The 22737-nt window shown below is 42.3% G+C and overlaps 1 protein-coding gene across 2 annotated transcripts in view; it reads left to right on the forward strand.

The window, feature by feature from the left end:
• The window catches only part of LOC138447857 (palmitoyltransferase ZDHHC1-like), a 1205337-nt gene that overhangs the window by 815324 nt on the left and 367276 nt on the right, over positions 1-22737 (forward strand). For both annotated transcript variants that reach the window (XM_069604299.1, XM_069604307.1), the window contains one exon: positions 2241-2362. In XM_069604299.1, coding sequence (XP_069460400.1) covers positions 2241-2362 — 122 coding nt within the window. The remainder of the gene's footprint in view (positions 1-2240; positions 2363-22737) is intronic.

The raw sequence follows: 22737 nt of genomic DNA on the forward strand, positions 1-22737 counted from the left end.
GCTGGTTGGCCCGACCCTTTAGATAGGCTACCTGCTCCATACGGGATGCCAGGCCATTGGTCCCAGCCCCATCTGTCCATCTTTTTCCACATGGGCTCCTCCTTGCGCGTCATCAGATACAATGATACAAGTAATTGGGAATTATTTGAAGAAAAACAAAACATGCTCTATCTATAACCTAATGGGCACCTGGTACTGCAGACAAGGACTAAGAGGATACTTCAAGGTCATATCTTCGCACACACTGATTTCAGACACTTCTGCGCACATCCAAAGCTTTCCACTCTCATTTTAGCAACATTGTTTTATCCCTCCTGGCACCTCGCACCACAAATCACGTGAACTATGGTGAAGGCAACTGGTTCCTGCTTGCTGATCTTTTCAGATCGATTGGGGGCTTAACAGTTTTATGGTTGGGGTCTGGGACTGGCTGGTACCTTGGAATGTCGAAGGTCTTGGGAAGGGGTCCTCTGGGTGCTATTATTTAGAACTGGGACAGGGAAGGTCAGAGGCTCTTGCCCTCCTTCTCGTGGGATCGCTTTTCGTAGTGAGCTCTCAACCCCCTTGTGGCCTTGCAGGGGCCATTCCTTCTGGAATACGAATGCTGGCAACATGAGACAATTAAAGGTTTATGAATCTCTGCAGCTCTGGCCTTTCTCGATGGTGCCCATGCTACACTTTATTCCCTATTCTGAAGTGCACACACTGTCCATGTGTGGCTAAGGCTGGGATCCTGACTGTAATGCGAATCTAGGCCCCAATTCCAATATGGTTGCGAATATCTAAAAAATGTCGTCTACGTTTTCACTGTATTTTAAAGCTAACGCATACACCACCCCCCCCCGCTCTACAGCCCCTGGAGACACACCTCTACCCCCTTTAACCTCCCTGATACCCCAACTGCACACTCCCAGGCCTCTGCTGTGTTCAAAAGCGCTTGGGGGTCTGGGATGAATGTCCCTCGTTCCCAACACCTTTTAGGTGGGTGTAACTGCAGTGTTTTTTGGCAGAATTACCACCCATTTTCACTGATATTTTGGCAGTATTTCAACTTCTGAAACGGCAGAAATACCATTTTGCACCTTGATTGTAATTCCGTGTGCGGAATTGGCGCAGATGCTAATTTTGCCTGATGTTGGTGGTAATTCTGCTGGGGCTAATTCCGCTGACTGAGTTAGCGCCAACTCCTAATTCTGCCATAATTCCATTAGCGCCACTTTGACCGTGTACCACCAAACTCGTAATGAGCCCCAATGTGCTGCTAAAATATGTCCCATCAATTAGCACAACCAGGACATATTTAGCCGGATCTGTGTGAAATGTCCGAGGTCAAAACGCTGTACCTTGGCTTTGTTGCAATAGAATTATCAAATGACAAATTATTTTAAACTGAAAACAAGAAGCGCTCGATTGGCTTTGATTTTGAATATTCCTATATAATTGTAATCCCTAATTGGTGCTGTGTGCGATGAACTGTCAAAGGTCACCAATAGAAATGTTGGTGACCAACAAAGACCTAACTGATTAATGCCATCATTGGTGCCCTCAGTATGTGATGGAGGAAGATTTACAAGTGACCGTAAGTTGATGTCAATACATGCATGAATTCAGTCAATTCATGCCACTAATAATTGGCTTTCAGGGTGGTAGTTGGTGACCAATCTTCGGAATTCTTAAGCAATAGATAAGGAGTGACCTTAGTTGATTACAATATTAAGTCATTATTTACTTTCATCAGCATGGAAAAAGGTTTGATTGGGCCAGTGTTAATTTATGAATATCTACTATTTTTTTGGATGATTAATGGGGTCAGTTTTGCAATCCTCAGTCCATACCCAGGTCGTCTTTTGCCTTCCTGGATGTTATTCTACATGTTCATCTTGATTCAGCCCAATTTGTTGTTCGAAGTATTTTTTACAGCTATCATTGCTGCCTGTGCCTTGTGCTAGTCAAAAGCCTTTGAGAGCATTGGCCTTGCTTTTCAACCGCACATCATAGGCAAACTAAGAAATCTGTAGAGAAACGTGCTTCTCCCAGACACAGAATACACTCAAACTAAGAACTAAAAAAGAGGTGTGAACCCAACTGACTAATCTGTTCTCTTAGTCACCTTTCTGGCAAACATAATTTAAATTACATTTGAAAACAGACACTGATGGCGTCTGCTTTAACAAGATTATCATAGTAACAGTGACATGGGCATGTTCTACCTGTTAACTTGTTCCCCTCACTTCTCCTAGATTGGAACAGACTCAGCACCTATGAATACATTATGCGCCAAAGACATCGCCAGGAATCAAAGGACAGTGACAAGGATCCAGATGATGTCCACTCCTCTCCACCGAAGTTGGTTCCATTCCAGGTAGGCCACAGAGGCTCCCTGGCCACCCTATCTGATATGCAGCCTCATGAGCTACTACATTGACACATTTAATTAGGTTTAATCTGCTTTAGTGATTACATGGTCTTTGACAAATGGTTTCTCGCCTATATGGAGGCAGATCACTTCCATATCTGAAGTTTCCATTATTAGCATGTGCCTTTATTAGGTTTCTGTTTATGATGCAACAGGTTTGCAGAAAATGTAGCCACAACTTGTCTGAGTTATATTTGTTTCCTCCTCCTCCATGTTGTTTAGATTTGTTAGATTTTGGTGCCAAAATTGAACATATTTGCTCGGAGTGTTCCAAAATGTTCATTTGGTTCTACACCTTTGAACAAAGTAGATTTAGCACTTTCCTTTTATCTGGGAAGACTAGCTACTGTAATGAATGCATGCGCTTTCTAATGAAAATCCAACTGGTATGTTTTTAAAGACAGTCAGGCAGTCGGGCAGCATTGCTGCTGATACAGGCAGCTAATTTCCAGGAACGCAGTGACGAGTATTGGGAGAGATAGCCATGTTTTTAGCTTCAGGCCTGCAAGTCATGTTCCTCAATGACACACTGTTTCTGTTATGCGATTGAATAATTGCCTCTTATGTGCCTCAATTACTCAGGGAGTAAGAAATGGCACTTTGAAACTATGTACCCAGAAGCTTCATAAACCTAGAACATAAAGCATTATATAAAAAAGCAATGCCACAAGCCCTTCTGGCATTCTGAAAATAACTGGTTACACAAAATTCAAGACTTGTCTTGGACTTGAAACAAACATTGCCACATTAAGCTTTCTCTTTATTCTGTCCACTGGCTCCTAGTCATCCAAGGGTAAGTATAAAGTCTAATGTTCAAGGCCTTCTGAAACAAGAGCCCGGGCTATATAGAAATTGGCAAAACATCTTAAGGCAAAGGTTCAGGCAAAAAAAAACTCGGCGATAAAACCCTAAAATGTGGCGGGCCATCATCCTGACACTGATAAACCAACTGGTGTAACTCACCCTCAGAGAACTGTTGAACACAGATATTTGCAAAATGGCATTTCATTCATCAAGTGTGGTATGATGTGATAAATGTGTAAAGCTGACCCAGCCCGACTCTAACCACAGCCAATAGCAAACGAAACGCACCACATTGCCACCCTCCTTTCATTTTTTATTTTCCTCTTACAAGCTCCATCCCCTGCCTTTAAGTTTGGCACCACTATATCCTGCCCATATTCGATGAACATGGCACAATCAAAACCCCATCTGCTATCCACTTCTAGCCTCATTGACCCAAAACATTTCAGGAATAATCTTCTACTGATGCATGCCTTTTAGACCCTGTCATTTCTGTGTTATTTTCATATTTGTACAAACCCTTTTAAGTGTCCACTAGGCAACCTTTAGGGACTATATGCAAATATTTGTTACACACGTGTGTCTTAGTTTTGCTTGTAGCCAAACGTAAGAGTTCCTTTCGTTCTGAGGGCAAGACTTGATGTTTCCACTCTATAGTTTCTAGTGTTTGAATTTGAACTTTACCACGTGCCCATTTTAGCATCTGGTCCTTGCATTTTCATGACGTAATCTCATCTGTCTATTGAGTTATCCTAAATTAGCCTGCAGATTTCCTCACTGTGAAACCCACATCAGCTCCTCGTGACAGAGATAATAGGAGTTATCCAGCACATAATAATGGAAAGGTTACTTCACATAACATGTTAGTGAAACCATGACTGGCAAGTCACAACTTGTAAAGTTTACTTATAGCCTCATATGGTGCATGACAAGGAGTAGCAATTCTTGAAAAATAAGTGTTTTATTGGTCTCTCTGGGCTCTCGGAGGTGTGAAACCCAGCATCCCAGGGAACCCTTAAATGAAAACAAGCCCGTGTTGCTTCAGGCACTCCACTATTAAATAAATGATCTACGATGTTTGCCTTTTCCTTTCTTTCTCATGATGCATTACACTACTGAATACATCTCTCTCGATGCTTCTTCTGCGACTGGGGACCTATTAGCCAAGAATGTGTAAATTAGTCTTTCTTGCGCATTTAAATAGAATCTCTGTTTTGTTTCAGGACTCTAATACACTAGTGAGCATGATGTTATACAGCTTAATTTGACTAAGTGGACGTAGAGACGAATAAAGAATGTCACCGATTAAATATCTAGCCTGGTCCACACGATAACTTTGCAAGTGATGAAGCCTAACATTGAGTTGTATGGTTTGCGCACAAGGTTGAAGGTTCTTGTGTGTTGAGCATGAAGATTTGTTTTGTGCACAGATGACTTCAGTGGAAAACCCAGTGTAAGTGTTTTTTGCCCCCAGCTCGATCCATTTTTTTAAATGTCTTCCTTGGTGATATTTCTGCCTCCTGCCTGGTCCACACCCTGCCTCCTAACCCACTCCCATGTCCCTCCACACCACTTGGTTTGCAAGAGGGGCACATGATTTAGGCCCGTGTGGCATTGATCCTTCACTTGATTTTCAGTGGGAAACCGTTGGGTGCATCGTTACTTGCTTCCATCCACTTTTTAAAACTTAAATCCTTCTATGTTGATCTTCTATCACCTGCCATGTCCTCAACCCTCCTTCCAACCAGCTCCCACCTGCCCCAGTGCCGGTTGATCTGCTGGTGGCGTCACAGGACTTTGGCCTTAGCCTCGGCACCATGGCTGATGCAACATTGTTTTCACTGGAAACCTAGGCACTTTTTGACCTCAACTCAATCCTCATTTTAAAACCCCAAAACCCTTCCTTTCTGATATCCCCCCCTCCTGCTGGGCCAGCAGACTCCTCCCAATCCACTGTCTTGTTCCCGGTTCCCCTCTTGCAACCCATCTGTCTGCCTGAAGGTTACAATCCTCGGAGATTGATTGCAGTCGAACTAATGTTGTTTGCTTCCATAAATCGTTTTTGTTTCCATAGACTGCTTTTAGATCTATTGACTGTTATTGCACTTCTAGGATGAGTTTACTGTTGCATTCCCATATTAATTTTGCTATTGCACTCAGCTATTTTTTGCTTCTATTGACTGGTTTTAGTCCATAGACTATTATTACCATTAGCAGTTCCTGCATGCATACATTGACTGCGCTGTTGGAAGTTAGTCGATGGGACTGGGGTGACTTTTCTGGCTGGAGACCACCAGCCACTTCATGATGCAGACCCCGGCAGATGTATACAGGCAATTCCCAGAACCTTACCCCATCCCTAGTTTTTTGTCTAGGACCATTCACCAGAAACCTCTGGCTGCCTTGGAAGCACCAGAGTATTTTTGAGGACACTGAGTTGGAAACAGAAGTGTGCACCTTGCACACCTGCCGCCGCCGATGTCCATGACCCACATAGTACAGACTGTGTTTATTGATTTTCTGAAAGGAAGAGGTTTGAAAGCACAGCTCTCTTGAACTACTGACGCTGCTCGTTCCTGCTCAAGGAGTACTGCAACTGTCTAAAAAGAACAGCAGGCAGTGGCACTTAAGAGAAGCGACATGAGCGGTTGGCCAATTGATTCCAAGAATGCAGATCTATTATTCTCAGCCAGTGGGCAATGAATTATTAAACACAGCTCACCCCTAGAATCAGTAGTTTGTGCAAGCCACCCCCGATCACAGGAGTATGAAAGTGCAACTAGGAGGAAGAAAGGGAATGGTAGCGGTTTTCAGAACTAAGCCAGGCTAGTGATGCAGCACTGGTGGAGCTGGTGAGCATTAAAGGTCTAAAGACACACAACACTTCAAGCCTAGGGTATGCAGATTCTCACTAGCCCTCTGGTTCTCAGAGTCTAGAAAGTGAATTTGAGCCCCAGCCTGATATAGAAAAACCTCCTACACGAGGACATCAGAAACGTTGACTGGGCTCCAACTGCTCATGTTAAGGCTGACGCCCGACCTCGTCAGAAGACTTTAGTGGGCCAGATGATGGCTGGTATGGGAGTCCCGGAGGACCTAGCCAATTTCTGTAGAAACCTGTGCAAGAAAAACCCTGGACCAAGGGCGCAGAGCTTGGGAGGACTATTCAGAAACCTTGCAAGTAGCAGTTGTTTCACACAAGATGAAGCTTTGATTTAGAGAGGGGTGGACTCAGGACTTTGGTCCTAAAGCAAAAAGAGCCAAAATCGCTGCCCTTTCTTTTGATCCTAACCCAACCACTGCTTGGTCACCACTACCTTGAACATCAGAATCAAGAAAATTAGTTTCCTGCTGATCTCTCGGTTGCCACACAGTTGGTTGGTAATGTAGAAAATCATCAAATAATTAAAGATCCCACCTGCCCGTGACATCACGCTGAGCCCATGACTACTACTTTGCAATTCAGTCGCCACCTGAGTCAATGCTAGAATCCTATACATTCAAGATCATGTGAACAAAAAAGGCAGCACACAAACAACCAATTACAAAATTGAACCAGCATCCCTGTGGATTCTGAAGGCTTTCTGCCCACTGGCGAGTCAGAGAAGCTCTCATGCTTTAATATGAGGTAGCAGAGCCACAGGAGGCATGGTTGGTCCAGGTTGGACATGGTTGGTCCAGTGCATGATTACGACAGAAACTTGTGCAAGTTGGCCTCAAAACAAAAAGTGGAAAGAGCAATAGCACAAATAGTATACTTTAGTGAGAGGAATCCAGTGTAAAGTTTGTACACAGATTATTTGCTGCACTTTGGAAATATTGTTTACATGTCTGTATGTACTTGTGGTTTTATACATTACTTTTTATGTTTTGAAACAATCTTGTGATTATGTGTTTTATGACTAATAAAATTATATTTTTTAAATGAATAATGGATGTTTGGGAGTAAGCTCAAGGATGTGTATGTCTCCCTGTCTCTCTAGAGTGTTGACACTCGATGTGTACCTTCAAAGGCTTGGAGCTTACAGTTAAACAGTTTGTGTCCCAATTAAGATCTCACATGTCCCAAGAGTAATAATGCTACCATGTTTCAAAGAAAATGTCAAGGGGAAGGTGGAGGGGGGGCAATCTAGAGACATAAATCAAGTCACTCAGGGGAAGGACCGATCCTAGGAAAGTTTAGGAAACCAGCCAGTGGTCAGACACTATGAAAAGGGATGGAAATAATTGGTGAAGGGCAAAGACTGGGAAGATGCAAGCTTCCGTTTATCCACCCCCCTGGATACAATGGGAGACTGCATTATGGAAGGATGTAGCACACTTATTGCCAGTCGTACAGCAGTTGCTCTGGGAAAGTATGCCAGAGGTCCTACCTCAAGAGCTGGTCATAAATTAAGGAAAGGACACAAGAGACTGTTCTCTTCACCAAAGCAGATACTAGATGAAAGGTCTGAGGTTGCGGCGATTCCTTTAAGAATACAAGAGAGAGAAAAACCCCTGCGAGGAGGTTAATAAAAGCATTTGTCTAGAAAGGTTCCGGAATGTGAGGACTGGACATACTCAGTGCTTTGAGAATCAAAGGTTGTAGGGAGAAATTTGGGAGAATTACTTCATGGAGAGACCCACGAAGATTGATGTGCTAAGAAAAACAAGGAGCCATGATGAGGCCTAAAGAATCTGCACTAACCAGAGACCCAGCAGAAGGCAGAGCCATAAATATCCCCAGACGAGGACTGCCTATGAGGTCATCTGATATTTGATTTCTAGAATACCTGCAGACTTTAAAATAATAAGTTTATGAAAGGTATTGCTGGCCAATCCTAGATTATGTTGTAGCTTGGGGTTAGTCTGGAAGCTAAAGAAACTTTCTGTTTAACATCATTTTTGGACTTTGGTTGTTGGAACGTAGCATCCATGGTGGAACAGAGCGTTATAAAAGTAGGTGTCAGACTTTTATGTTAAAGGATTTCATCATCCTGAGATGCAGGGACCATCTGCAGAAGCACACTGTTATCCCAAACTTGACACTAGTTTATTAAGTATATTTCTTTAGGACTAGGATAGGGTTGAAGCACCCTCGTTGTGGAGCTTTCTCATGCTATTGAACTGTTACTTTTCCAGTCTTCTCTGAGCAGAGGTTGGTTGACCAATGACATAAGACATTTGAATCTGCAGATGTTTTGCATCTTATAACATTTGTTTTTAAATTAAAGTGCGTTTGGCTAACAGATAAATAAACCTTTTGCACTATACAGACAACAAAAAGAATCGCTGAAAAACACAAGTAAAATTATCCAGTATATACGCATTTTACAAAAAAATATAAACATTTAAACCCATCGACAATAAACAGCCAGCATGTTCGAATTCATTTCCACAATAGTTAATTTTTAAGTCATTAAAAAGGGGATGAGTGTTACCACATGCAATTCTTTGCATTTTTTAGGCAGTGTTATCTTGACACTCAACCACAATCCGAGTTCCCCCACGTATCATAATAGGTGTGAGTTACCACAGCTCTTAAGGTTTGGCTTCGAAAAGTGTCAATGTTTCATTCCATACGTAAAGAACTGCGGCCGTGATGACCAATGAATGACTGTGCCCCAATAATCGTACTCACTGGTCGGTAAGAATGTTTTCTTCATTGGTACAAAAACGAGAGTTGCGCTTCTGATAGTGAGCCCTTAACACTGTGCACAATGTCAAAACATGACGACCAGTTTCAGTTGCAAGAGGACATAGGCGGCACAGTATCTCATTAAGTGCCGCACCATTCCAAGCTCTATCCGTAAGTAGGGATGATGTTAGAACAACGGTACATAATAAATCTCTGCAACTTAAGGGAGCACAATGTTTTCAGGTAGGAACTTGGAGTATGGATTACAAACCCCTTGGTGCAATATTCTGCAAACCTTTTCTTGCTTTTGAGTTTGTCCAGATTTGCCCAACAATCCCAAACCCTTGTTTTGTTTTTAATACCACATGCCCGTTTGGTAAAGTGAGAGCACCTTCTAAAGGTGGACCAATCTCATTTAAATGGGATGTCGAAGAAGTTTGCAAATCGTACACAGATCGGTTCTGAACCTTATCAGTAATATGCAAAGCTACAAATCCTAGCAGTGTCAGTACCTAAGAGACAAAAGCTTCAGATGGAACTTGATATGCTGGAGTAACCATAAGGCTCTAATGGAAGACAAACCAAGCTCATGTTTTAAGGCCTCAACTGGCACTGCAATGGGGACACCCAGAATTTATCGCAACAACTTTCCCTCTATTTTTTCCAGCCAGGTTAGCATTTGTTGTTGACCGAGCCTCCAGCCCATATGATAGGCCTGGGATAACACTTTTCCTGTATGAGGTCAGGAGGCCTTCTATGTTAAAGCCACCGTTCCTGGCAATTTATTTTTTTATCAAAAGCCATTTTCTCATGACTCTGGGCGTGATGAAATCTCCATAATAGGTGATCACCGGACAAACTTTTATTGGGTAACCAAGATATATGTAGCTGTTTACAATGTCCACGTTTTCATTGTCATTTTCAAAGTGAAGGGAGTTTTGTTCCTTAACCTATCCCCAATTATCAAAATGTTTGATTTTGCAGGGCTTATCTTAATGGTATTTACACCAGCAAAATCATTTTGGACTTTCATAGTGTGTTGTAGTCCTGGGGGGGTAAGGTGAAGGCTCACTGTGTCGTTGATGAATGCCAACCACAGGAGAGGTTCCCTTCCAGGGTTGGGTGGTATGTTACAGCAATTGCGAAGTGCTTCTTCCATGTCCAAGACGTAGATGTTAAACAGCAGGGGTGCCAATACACACCCCTTCTTAAGGCATTGGTTAGCTTTAGTTGGTCGAGTGATGGCTCCGCCTTGATTTATACGCACTGTGACTGTCGTCTCTGTATGAAGTAACTGAGAATCAAGGCTCCATCTTTCAAGTTTGCTCCATAAACTAGAGCGAGAGATGCAGTCAAAGGCATTGGAGTAATCGATAAAACACAGATATAATTTAAAGTTCGACCGGCAGAGTCTTTCTTCGATTAGACAGTTTTATGCACATATTTTATGTGCTGTACTGAATCCACGCCTAAAGCCTGTTTGATACTTTTTAAATAACTTTTTCTCCTCCACCCACTTATTTAGTTTCCTTAATTGCAGTGAGAATATTTTTGCACTGGAATCTAGCATCGCCCAAAGGCAATAGTTGGAGGGATCCATCCTGTCCCCCTTTTTAAATACCGGAACCAGGATGGACTCCATCCAGCTCATAAGTATAGTTCCCAGCAAAAATATCCTGTCAAACAGTTGCTTTAACAGGGCAGCCCAAAAATGGGGCTGGGCTTTTATCACATTAGCTACCATGCCAGGGCCTGAAGCCCCAGAGGCCTTGAGTTTGGAGATAACCTCTAGTATATCCTCAATTTCAAAGCCCTCTATAGCGATACCAAACTCTTGACTGTTAGTTGAATTAAATGGGGCTGTATTTTGGTCTAAGTAAAGCTCAATGATATAATCAAATCAAGCTGATTCAAGGGTGGGGTTACATTCCAGGAAAGCTGTCCCCACCAAGATTCTCCTGTACCCATGCCAGAATGTTTGCTGTCATTAACTTTCAAAAAGCAAAACAAAAGCTTCCAATTGGCATTATTAACCATGCATTTGTGCTTTTTTATCCAGTTCTTATAACGGGTGGTGAGGGAAGCAATTTGGGACTCCCTTTCTACACTGGATATCAAACAGCAGTGCTTTACGGCCGCAACAGCCTTACGATGAGCCTTTTTTCTTAAGTGTGGGGCCAGGTCAAACACAACCAAATTAGACTTAGGATGGCAAAATCGATATTGATCTAATACTAACCTATTTGCAAACCCATCCATTATATGTCCAATATTCATGTGTCAATTGTCAGTAGGTCAACATGATTGTAGTCATTTGAACAGATGAATGATGTAATTTTCTTAACATTGGAGTTGGTCCATAGGATCCAATTACCCTGAGAGCTTACCTCCATAGCAATGCAGGTACGGTTGCTCTACGTGGGTTCTGGCAAAGTCTCTGACCACCTTATAAGAGCGTGATCGCTAATGGTGGTGAAGCCAATGTGCAGTGGGCTGTACCATCCCCACTGAGTAGCCTCAACAAAAACAGTCAATGCAAGTGGCAACCTTACCATTGGGTCCAGGTCTTTGCCAGCATAATGTCCCCCTGTACCTTCGCGTTTAAACATTTCTGGTCGAAAGTATCCAAAAAAAGAGCACAACCCACGATCTCCCCCCTAGTCTTACGATCCTCTAATATGGTGTAGATCGGAGAGTCGCAAAGTTCATTAACATCACCCAAAGGAGAGCGGTAGCAATTGGTGTTAAAATCACCAGCCAATATCACCTTATTCCCAGGGTGTTGATACGGCCACTGGTTTATAATCAAACATCTGTTTATTGGGATATGATCTTCAAGCACTACTGACAACACCTCTGGGATAGTGAGTTCCGCAGTGTATTCCTTTAAGGTGAATGTGTACCTAGCTCCCAATTGCCAGCCCCCCCCATAGGGCAACCCCTCTCCTTGGTCGTGGCTCGTCATCGACAGATCACACTGTAACCATCAGTTTTAAAGCTACTAGTTAAGGTCTCCTGCAAATGAAAAATTTCAATGCATAACAAATGGGAAGAACCCAAAGGATTGAAGAGAAACAAACTTAAATTGCAAATGTTCTCGGAGAGCCACTTAATGTGCTCCAAGCGCGTCAATGGTTGTTTACCCCCAGCAGGTCTGGAATCCAACGCTCACAGATCTTAAAGGTTGAAAACAGGCTAGCCCTTTCCGTGGGATGAGAACTCCCTTTTATAGTTTGTGCCGAATGAGAGGGAGTATACGAAAGGTTAGCAATACGTGGCAAGTCAATAGGTTGCTTGAGGGAGATGGTTAATTGAAACACTAATAATACTGGGTCAGCATGGCAAGATCCCAACAAATCAACCACAATTGGCGACACAAATTCGATGACGACCCAGTTTGTGCGCATCGAGCTCCCTGAGGCAGATATCCAATGTCACCTGTTCCAACAGCTTGAAGTTGGGGTATTATTTCCAAAACAAGTCCAAAAGAAAGCTTTTATTTAGGAACAGACTCTCTACCAAGTGATGAAGCTTTTTACTTTTTGCCCATTTACTCAATAAAAGGGATAGGGCTAATTCTGATCAATTTGGCTAAACATTGTGTTAGTGGGTATGTGGCGTCCACCCCTCTTGGTATCCTGCTTAATTTGCACCAATGTTAGTTGCAAGTGACCGTGCATTTGGAGCAGGGGGCGGAGCTGCCTCCTAGCCATTGTAGGTCAGTATGTTCGAACCCAGCATGTTGTGTGCCATAGAAAACAGGCTCTCTGAAACATTGCTTAGAGACAGCGGTGGTATGGAAGCTATACACATTTCCACTCCCGTTCTCCATTGGCCCACACAAGAATGGCTGGCGGATCGAGCAACCAGAAAGTATCAGAGTAGTCTTGCCAGAGTTTACTGGTTTCTCAATGGCACTTTGGCATTTATCAGCGGAGTTTAGGCCTTTGGCAAAGGTTACAGATTTTCAAAGCAACTGATTGTTCCCATTAATAGATGGTGTCAGTTGGGGGAAACCTGGAACATTGCCTTAAGCCAAAGGACATTGAAAGAGAAACGGAGGCAAGAGTTGTACATTTCTCCTGACTTCAGATGTCAGTTGAGGGAAACCTGAACAAGCATTGTCTAGAGCCAAGAGACATTGTAAGAAAGGTTGACTGAAGGAGCTTCAACAAACCTACATATAGGGGATGCTAGCATGGAGGAAATTGGTGCAAGTTCTAATAGAAGTCAACAGAATTATACCACTGAGGAGGTACAATTGTGTGCTAGTCAAGAGAAACATGAATGTTGTGGAGAGACCTGATAAGAGCATCAGGCACTGAACCTTTTTGGAAAGATACCTTGCATGAGAGTACAGCAGGGGGATCTGTGTAGACCAAAAGGGGGATATTCCTGGCAGGAGAGTAAACCAGGATATCCAGAGTTACAGTTGGAGTTTCAATTAAACTTTTTTGGAAAGATAACTGCCAGGTGATATAACATGGGATCTGACTAAGTCAAAATGGGAATATTCAGGCAGGGGAGTATACCAGGAAAATTCAATGCTGTGTTGAAAAGGAGTTTTTGTTATATTACACTTTTGTTGAAAGTGGATTCTCAGTAGAGGAGTTCCTGGCAGAGGTGTACACCAGGAAATACAGGGTGGTATTGAAAAAGAACTTTATGATATCAAGCTTTTGTTAAAAATTGATCATTTTACTTTGCCATCCTAAAAATGATAATAGACTATTTTCCATGTGCTTCAACCTATATTGCAGAAAGAATATTTACTTTGCCATCCTAAAGGCTGCAAAAGTCTTTTCTATGAAATATTTCAAACTGTATGGTAGAAAGAACATTTGCTTTGCCATCTTAAAGAGAACAGTGAAAGAGATACTGTCATTAGCTTTATTGGAACTTTGATGAAATGGAGCATTTCAAAATACTTTTTCCTGAAACGGTTCAGGGGACGGGAAGTTAAACCCCAGAGACAAGAACTGCTTTGTGCAAAACCATATAGATATAAATTCAACAATTTGGTGGAAGTGAAAACAAACATTCTATTGTACCTTTTTCTTACTTTAGATGTTGATGTGAGGGTCATATGTATTTTGGACACAAGTTCACTTTGCTTTAGTTTTGGTTTCATAGGTAGCGACATTCTCTTTTAGTTAGGGCAAGCTAGGCCTTTTTCCAATCCCATTTTCTTTTAATAAAAATGTAAATATTGAAAACCATTCAACTTTTATCTGCCTTTCATTGCTGACCCCTCACACTACCCACCCTGTACATATTTAGTAATGCATAGTTACTTGATCACTTGCCACCCTATTGCACTACATTGCAATAAGTATCTAATTTCCAACAACTATCTTAAGACTGCTTGAAATCTCATACCCAGCAAAAATGCAAGAGAACATTTAAACAATCCGCTCTATAAACCACAAAAAGTTCATAGCAGATAGTTCCATCTGACCAAAATCGGGCAAAGCCACTGCCGGCTTCCTCTTTCACACAAATTACCGCATAGGGTGGCAATAGATCTTTTACATTAATTCCAATATCGTAATCTGCACCTGTATCCAGGAGATTGAGAGTGTTGTAATTAATCAACATTTAAAGACCCATAAAAGCCATCTTTGTACTCCATGTACCTGGGAAATGTGTTGACTGTGCCTGAACCACACTAATAAGACTCCAGTGTCTCAAGACTTATTCTGAAATGAGAGGCTCAATACCCCACTAACCGGAAACTACTACTAGTTAGCTACTTCATCAACATGATCATGCCATTACTTAATTTCCGATCGGTCTGGAGGCTGTCTACAAAAGACTGATCTTGCTGATTCCAGGCCATAAACGCAGCACCCGCAGCATTGGTCTCACACTCATGGCCCTCTCTCTGTCCCTTTCGGACCACACACAGCTCTGGCTGGTTCCCTTGCAGTCTGTAGGCCCTGAACCCAGAAGACTGACGCACATCATGTCACGCTTCTGCGCACAGCCTTTTGTGACTAGGGCTTCTGGGTTCACTGTCTTCTGATTGTGAATATATATTTGTCACAGAGCATACATGTGACTATATTCTACAATACTTTTCTTCCTCAAAGATTTTTATTTCCTAGAATATAGACAGAATTTAAAACAAGCCGGTCACCACTCCATAGAAGCATTAAGCAAGTAAAGGTCATGAAAAACGGACTAATGAACATACAGGTTGTGCATGATCCAAGAACAGTTAATCAAAGTGCTACTTAAAGTAGCCCCAGAATGGCCAGAATGTGTGATTTGCCATATATCGAAATATTTCCCTCTCCATAGAACAAGGTGTATGCAATTCTATACAGGTATGTGCAGTAAGGGCTTCCAGACCTGAAAAATCTGTTTGCTGGCTAGCATCGATGCCCTCCTCATCCAAATTCTATCCCCATTACAAAGTAGATCCAGTTCTTCACCTACCCTCACAAACAACTCACTTCTATCACACATCTCCCTCTGGTCACCCTTCAAAATTCTTTCTTGACCATATTCCAGAAGTGCCTGTCCCCCATCAGATTCCCGTGGCATGTGTATCAATGTACCCCTTGCATATTTGCAGGCATAAAAGTTGTCCACGTCTAACAAGCTACTCTTGAACATATTCGCTGTTGTCCAGTACGCATGGTGAGTAATTTTGGCCAAACATGTCCTTATACCCATATCGATGGAGGCTTGTTTAACCCAAACGGCATCAAGATAGCCAATGGCTATGAGCCACCTCGTCCCAGGTCAGCCTGCTAGCACACCTCTGTCCACATCGTCCGTGTTCTTCAGCGCTACATAAATCATGGCTGCGCTGTTAAGTGTCTTCAAGCTATTCAGCATTTTCAGCGTGACACCTCACATGATCGTCATCCAGGCCAGTCCTTGTTGATGCTCTTAAACTTGCATACTCCCCATGGGTGCAATCTCCAAAAAAGAACCTCATTTGAGGTTCAGGGAAGATCAGCCAATAGTCATTCATCCTCCGGGACTCAATTAACTGAACTCCCACCAGTTACCAAGTTTGGCCCGAACTAAGTTTTCTCATCTAGCTCAATTGCCAGGTTGTACCAAACCAAGGTGCTGAGAAATCAAAGAGGGATTATACAATGCTTATATGCAGGTCTACCTAAGAAAGTAATTGACCTAGTACAAAAGGCACTGATGATACTGGGTCTTAAATTAAAAGATGTAATCACTATGGCCATGACATTCTTTATTTACTAGTCTACTTTATTTTTTTTACCAATCGAACAAAGAATAATAACCTTCAAATCACTCTGTGGTGCTCACTGCACAGACTTGCAAAAGGGTCCATGGTACATGCACAATTACCACCTTCAGTGCCGCCCTGCTGGATTGCTCAGATCCACAACTTTAACTAAGCTTTTAATTCGTGAAAGGAAAGAACAATACACTTACCAAGTTTGTGAAAGATTAGATGCATTTAAAAAGCCAAAAGAGCCGGTCCATCAAGGATACTGTAATAGGTTCATTACAGAAAATGTGAAGCATTGTTCCAAGAAAAGAATGCTGCTTTTGTATACAAAGACATTCGTGTTTTCATAAGGAGGGCCATGTACATCACAGAAAATCGATTAAGCTTTTCCTTAAAAGTGATTTGAAATATCAGAAGCAAAGTCAAACTGGCCTTATTTGCACCACCTTTTTATTGGGGGCACTCACATCTCTAAAACGTTGACGTGTATCTTATAATTTTGCGAGTAAGGAGTCATTTTTATTCTGGTTAATAACCATTACCAGGATGTCAACTTGAGCAAATATCCACTACAGTATTATTAAAATGAAACTACTTCATATGTGTATTTATCTGTAAAACGTTCCTCCAACACAAATGATAATTTCTCAAATAGCCCAGTAGGCCCATTTCAAAGAATACATGCACCACTCCTCATTCCTTGATTGCCAAGATATGTTAAAGATCGAACAATATTTTCTCATGTATCCATTGGTTGTGAAATGCAATCCCATTTTCAAAAAAGAACCAACCTAACCAAAAATATCTCCTGACATTTTAAGCTAAACATGACCCACACTGGGTGTGGATCATGACACCAATGCTTGCATTTCATGCAATGCAATGCACCTGAAGTCTGTCCCAGAGCAGTATGCAAAGGTGTTCACTAAGTTCAATAAGAGATTGGGCCAGTTTGGCCTATCCCTGCATCCCCTCCCCCTCCCCCCCCCCACTCCCCACTCCCAAGGTTCTGTTGAGCAGAGTTTCCTCTGCAGAGCTATGACCTGAAATTTGTCTCGGTTGGCAGACATTTCAGAGCAGGATAGGAAAGAGAAGCACATGAGGAGGAAGGGGGGCAGGGCCATAAGTGATATGTCGTCTTGTAGGAGCCATGTTTCTGGATTGAAGAGCCAGCGGCCTTGGACCTGTCATGTTCTGAGCATAGCTCAGATGAGATAGCAATTCCTAGAATAAAATGTAGAAGACAGGAACTTTTTTCTTGTAATATCTCCTTCCTGGCTGTATTTAAAGTTTTTAGGCTGTTCATGCAGGTTGTTTCCCTCGCTTGCTGCAGAGGCCCAGGCTGCTCTTTCATTGGACTGCTGTGTAAGGCAGCATACCAATAACATGTTTTTCGAGGATTGGGCCTTTAGCTGATCTTGCCACTGCTGTTGCACTCGGTTCTCTATAATGTGTGAAAGGAGGTCAAGTCTGGTGCCCAGGCAGATTCTGCAGATACATCCTATAACCTTGATTTTCTTGAACTCTTTTTTTGGTCCTTTGGAAGAGAGATTCTCCTTTAAGATGTACCTGCACAAAGTGTCTGACTGAGTCATACTGTCTACTATACACCAGCGTATTGACATTTTGGAGTCTGATACTAAGTAGAAGCTCCTCATCCTCTTTAGTGGGCCTTCCAAGAGCCTGTATTGTCACTTTGGAAGAAATATTTCTTTGCACCTCTGGTTTGCCAGATATTTGCAAAGAAACACAGACCTATACGTGGGGGTTCTGTACTCCTTGCAATGCACCCTGCCCCTCCCCCCTGAAAGTCTGGTGGTCTAAAATTAGATAGCAAAGTCCACGCCCAGTCCTTTTCCCAATATACATCTGGAAATAGAATGCATGGAGGTGAACTCCTTGGGGACCAAGGGGTTTTCTTTAAGCAGTCCATGGCTTTGTACTGCTAATGCATTGTATGGTTTAGGGCATAACTCCCACATTGTGAGGCTGGCAATATTGTGTTGGTGTTGAATGTCGAAGATGTGCCTAAGCATATTATAAAGAAGTGGCATCTTTCTCTTTTCAGGCATAAGAGATACATGGGCCTTTTGTCTATATCCGTGACTAGGTGATCCGGCTAGAATAGCTACAGGTGCCAAACATAGGTGGTGGTCCGAAGGGAAGCTGAGCCATTCACATTAAGGCAATTGGCAGTGCTCGAGCTGAGATGTCTGGAGGCATGAATGGAGCTGACAGGCATATGTTGCTGGCAGAACAGAGAGACATTGTATAATAGTGGTTCAGGTTCTAAAACTCAAAAAAAATAATTGTGGTGTTTACTAGAGTTCCAGAAAGGGAATAAGAAATAAAATGAGAATGTTGTGGAGTGATTGAAGGGAAGTAGTAGAAGCCGTTGGAAGGAGCCAGGAGGAGTGCAGACGGTGGGGCCCTGTATTACTTTGTGCCAATCACAAATAAATACCTTATGAACCTAGCTGAGTGAAATGTGGACATTGCAAATGGCGACAAGCTGATAATAGGGTCCCTGCTATTGCTGACTCGGCTCCACTAAGCGTGACCGCAACACTTTTCGACAGAGCACCATTCTGCAGCTGAGAATGCGACAGACCGAAGGTACGTACGTACCTACCTTCCATGGGCCTTTGAGTTGTTTTGGGTAATAGTGGTGGCCGATGCAAGGCTCCGTTCTGAGGCTGAACAGGAGTTATGAGCATGCTCCAATTAGAGGAGAGCACTGTGAGCTGTTGCCTCACAGCATTGCCAAGGCAACAAGAAGATGCTGCTCATTACGGCGAGACTGCACATTGCTTAGAGGCCACCTGGTGGTCTCTCGCAGGGTTACTAAAGCAACAAGAAGACACTGCACACCCACAGCGATAAAGCGACAGTGGGCGTTCAAGTGGCAATAAAGCGGCAGTGTTTGACAAGGAAAGCAACAAAAAAAGGAGTAGAAAGACAATTACTGTTGAAACCAAAGAACAACACTTAAAGTAAAGAAACGCAGTACTTTCAAAAGAAAACTACAAGAAGGATCTGAAACAATATAAGCAGAGACGCAATGCAAAGGAAATCAATATTTGTGCCCAATTGGATAGAGGGGACAACAGTGGAGAGGAGAATATGCTACAGAATATATCTCTACTTATTTCTTTTCTAGCTTTGTCAGGAGAACCACCAATAGTACAGAAATCTTTCGAGCACTATGCAAACGCAGTCTGTTATCAACTATAGCATAGGAAGAAAAAACAAATCTCTTTTGAAGCATTGTCTTGGGACTGCTGGCAAAGACACGTTCAATGGTTTACCGAATACGAGAAATGCATAGCGAACTTGGACAAACAATATGAGGTGAAAACTAGTGTAGTATTCTAACAGCACAAGTTTGGAAAGCGTACGCAACGCGAAGGTGAAACAGTTGAGCAAATCATAACAGTTCTGAGAGGGTTAGCTAGAACATGCAATTTCAGGCCACAAACTGATGGAAGATTGAGAGACCAGTTTATGCTGGAGTGTAGTGATGGAAAAATCTGAGAGCGACTGTGGTATAAAGGGGGCCCAGTACTGGAAGAACTACTACATGTGGCGAAAGAAGTGGAACACACTAATAAGTGTGTTACAGTATTAGAAAAAAAGAGAGAGCAGTTGTAGAGAGCAGTTCGGGATCTGATGAAGTAGCTACTGTTATTAAAACTCCAGGAAATTAAGGGAAGTATCTAGTAAGAGCACAGTACTGTCCTATAAGGCCAAATTACCATAAAATGAACTTCGATCAACATGGATGCTACAGATGTGATGCGTTGCGGCATTTGGCCAGCAACCCTCTTTACATGAACATGGTGTGCAGTAATTGCAGATGGAAAGGACATGTAAAGAAATTGCTGTAGGGCACAAAGCATCAATTTATTATATATTAATAGTATTTGGAAGAATCTGAAGACATATTAAAGATGAATGATGTGCCTGTACTCGTGATGATGGACTCCGGAACCAAATACTTTACTACCAAAGTACATTTTTGAAAGAATGTTTAGCACACAAAATCTCCATGCAGTGGATATTACACTGGTAGTATATAGTGGTGCTGAGATCGATATTGTAGGTTGGTTTTCAGCACAGCTCAAATTCAAAGGAAGAGAGGCAATGGGGAAGTTATCCATCACAAATAAAGGAGCATCACCATTGGTTGCATCAAAAAAAGTTAGAAATAAAAGGAAACCCAAATGCAGAAGAAGTATTTCAGAGTTGTCAAAATATGGAAGAGGAATATTCAAGGAAGAAGTCGGTTGTCTCAAAGGCTTTGTCCATCAGATAAGATGTGACTCACAGCGGTGCCTGTTGTGCAAAAAGTGAGGCATGTTCCCTTGTCAATCAGAGAACAAGTAAAAGTGTAGTTGGAGAAAATGGAAAAGGAAGGAATCCAAGAGCGTATTGAAGCCTCTGAGGAGTGGGTGTCACCATTGGTAGTGGTAGCAAAGGCGGATGGGAAGGTTAGAATATGGGCCTCATGACAAGTTTGCTGGTCCGGAAACAAGGGTGCCGGTAAGCTCACCGGCACCCTTGTTTCCGGACCAGCAAACTATGTGTTTGTCTGCTGGAGTCGCTGTGCCCAACAGGTCTGACCCTGCCGGGCGCAGCGGTCACGGTTGGCAAACCAGTCACGGAAACCCCTGCACCGTTGGCAATGGTGCTAGTGTTTCCATGTCCCCACACCTATTGGACTCTATGGGAATGGGGATTTACAAATTTACCGGCGCCTGATTTCCCGGCCGCCGGACTCATAATGAGCCAATGGCACCACGATGTCTGGTTCCTATAAATTAGTACGGGTCTGGCAGCAATCCGCCGGTAGCACCAGCAGGGTTACCGCTGGACCCGTAATGGGCCCTATGCGTTTATTTACAAGCACTTAACAAATTAATTGCTCCTGACCAGCACCCTTTGCCAAACTTTTTGGAGGTAATAACTTGATTTACGATCAGCTTATCGTCAAATTGAATTACATCAAGAATCAAAGAACCCAACCGCTTTCATTACGTCAGAGGGTCTATTTCAGTTTTATTGCATGCTTTTTGGTTTAGTTAGGTCTTCCAAAGAATAATGCATGATGGCATTCTCATATTTGGAAAGGACCAGAAAGAGCACAATTCAAGTTTACAAGAAGTTCTCAAAATACTCTGAGAATGGCCCTGCCGTGAGCAAGGATAAATGCAAGTTCAGTCAAGTTAGTTTTGTGTATTTGGGACACAGAATATCGAAGGATGGCATAGAATCGAGGAGTGGTTTAGCAAACACAATATTGGGCATGCCTGAATCAGTAGATAAGGATCAATTGCGTTCATTTGTGTGCATGGTGGAATATTATTCCAAATTATTAGCCAATTAGTAGAAAAATCCATCAACATGAGATTGTTACTCAAAGATAAAATGAAATATGAATGGGATGAGGCATTTAAAAAATAATTTGGAATGCTCAAAGAAGAATTGAATGGCACGCCTTTGTTCAAGAATTTTAAGTTGGGGAGAGACACGATTTTGTCCAACAAGTTGCTGAAGGAGTGCAGCATGTGATAGTGCTTGGCTCACGTGTACTTAAAAGGACTGAGAAGAACTATTCGACAATCGAGAGAGATCTATTGGCAAGTACAGACAGACCACAAGCCTCTGAGGAGGTCCTAGGGAAGAAAGGTCTAGAAAATGTATCTGCCAGAATTCGTAGATGGATTATCACACTACAAGAATATATGCTCACTGTTGAATATCTTCCAGGAAAAGGAAAATAATGATAGTTTGTCTCAATTAGCAGTGAACAATCCCCAAAAACTAGGTAGAGATAGTGAGGAGTGTCTGTTGAATGCTACGTATGAAATGGTGACCAAGGAGGACTTGGAGGTTGCGATGAGAGATGAGTATTTATTGAACGTAAGAGAGCAAATTGCTTCCACAGGGAAAGTTTAAAAAGACATGTTTGAAAGAACTCATTTGGAGGGATTAGGGTCTGTTTGTGATGCATTACAAGTGAATGGTGGTATGCTACTTAGAGGTGACAGGTTAATTCCACCCAGGAATATCTGAATGCAAATAATCAATGTAGCACTTCCTGATGGAATTCAAGATGTCTGTCATGTAGCGTCTATTGTTACAAATGCTTTCTTTTGAAAGTCTGTAGTTTGGTAATTAGTTTTGGTCAATTTTAATTCAACATTTTTTTATTATGGCTCCCCCTGCCCCACCTTCCTACTCCCCTACATACACATTTACATACATATGTAGTTATGTATACGTGTATGTTGGGGCAGTGACCTGACAATGCCCATCTATGACAATAAACCTACCGACAGGAACTCACTCCTAACATTCTCAAGTTTCCACCCAGCAAGTCTGAAGAACAACGTGCCCTTTGGCCAATTTCTAAGATACAGAAGAAATTGCTTGAATGTTATAGACTTTGAAAGACAATCGGAGCATTTGGCTAACAAACTACAGACAAGAGGGTACCCCAAAAAAATTATAAAACTGGCTAAGAGGGCACGTAATATACCATGCGACACAACCTTAGAACAACATGCAAAAACTACGAATTCAGAGGATAAAATCACTGCAGTATTTACATTCTCAACGTTGACCAACAAACTAAAACAAGAAGTTCTGAGGTTGTGGCCCATCCTGAATGTAGGT

Source organism: Ambystoma mexicanum, chromosome 1p (genome assembly GCF_040938575.1).
Source record: "Ambystoma mexicanum isolate Mex_15411 chromosome 1p, UKY_AmexF1_1, whole genome shotgun sequence".
Classification (NCBI taxonomy): Eukaryota; Metazoa; Chordata; class Amphibia; order Caudata; family Ambystomatidae; genus Ambystoma; species Ambystoma mexicanum.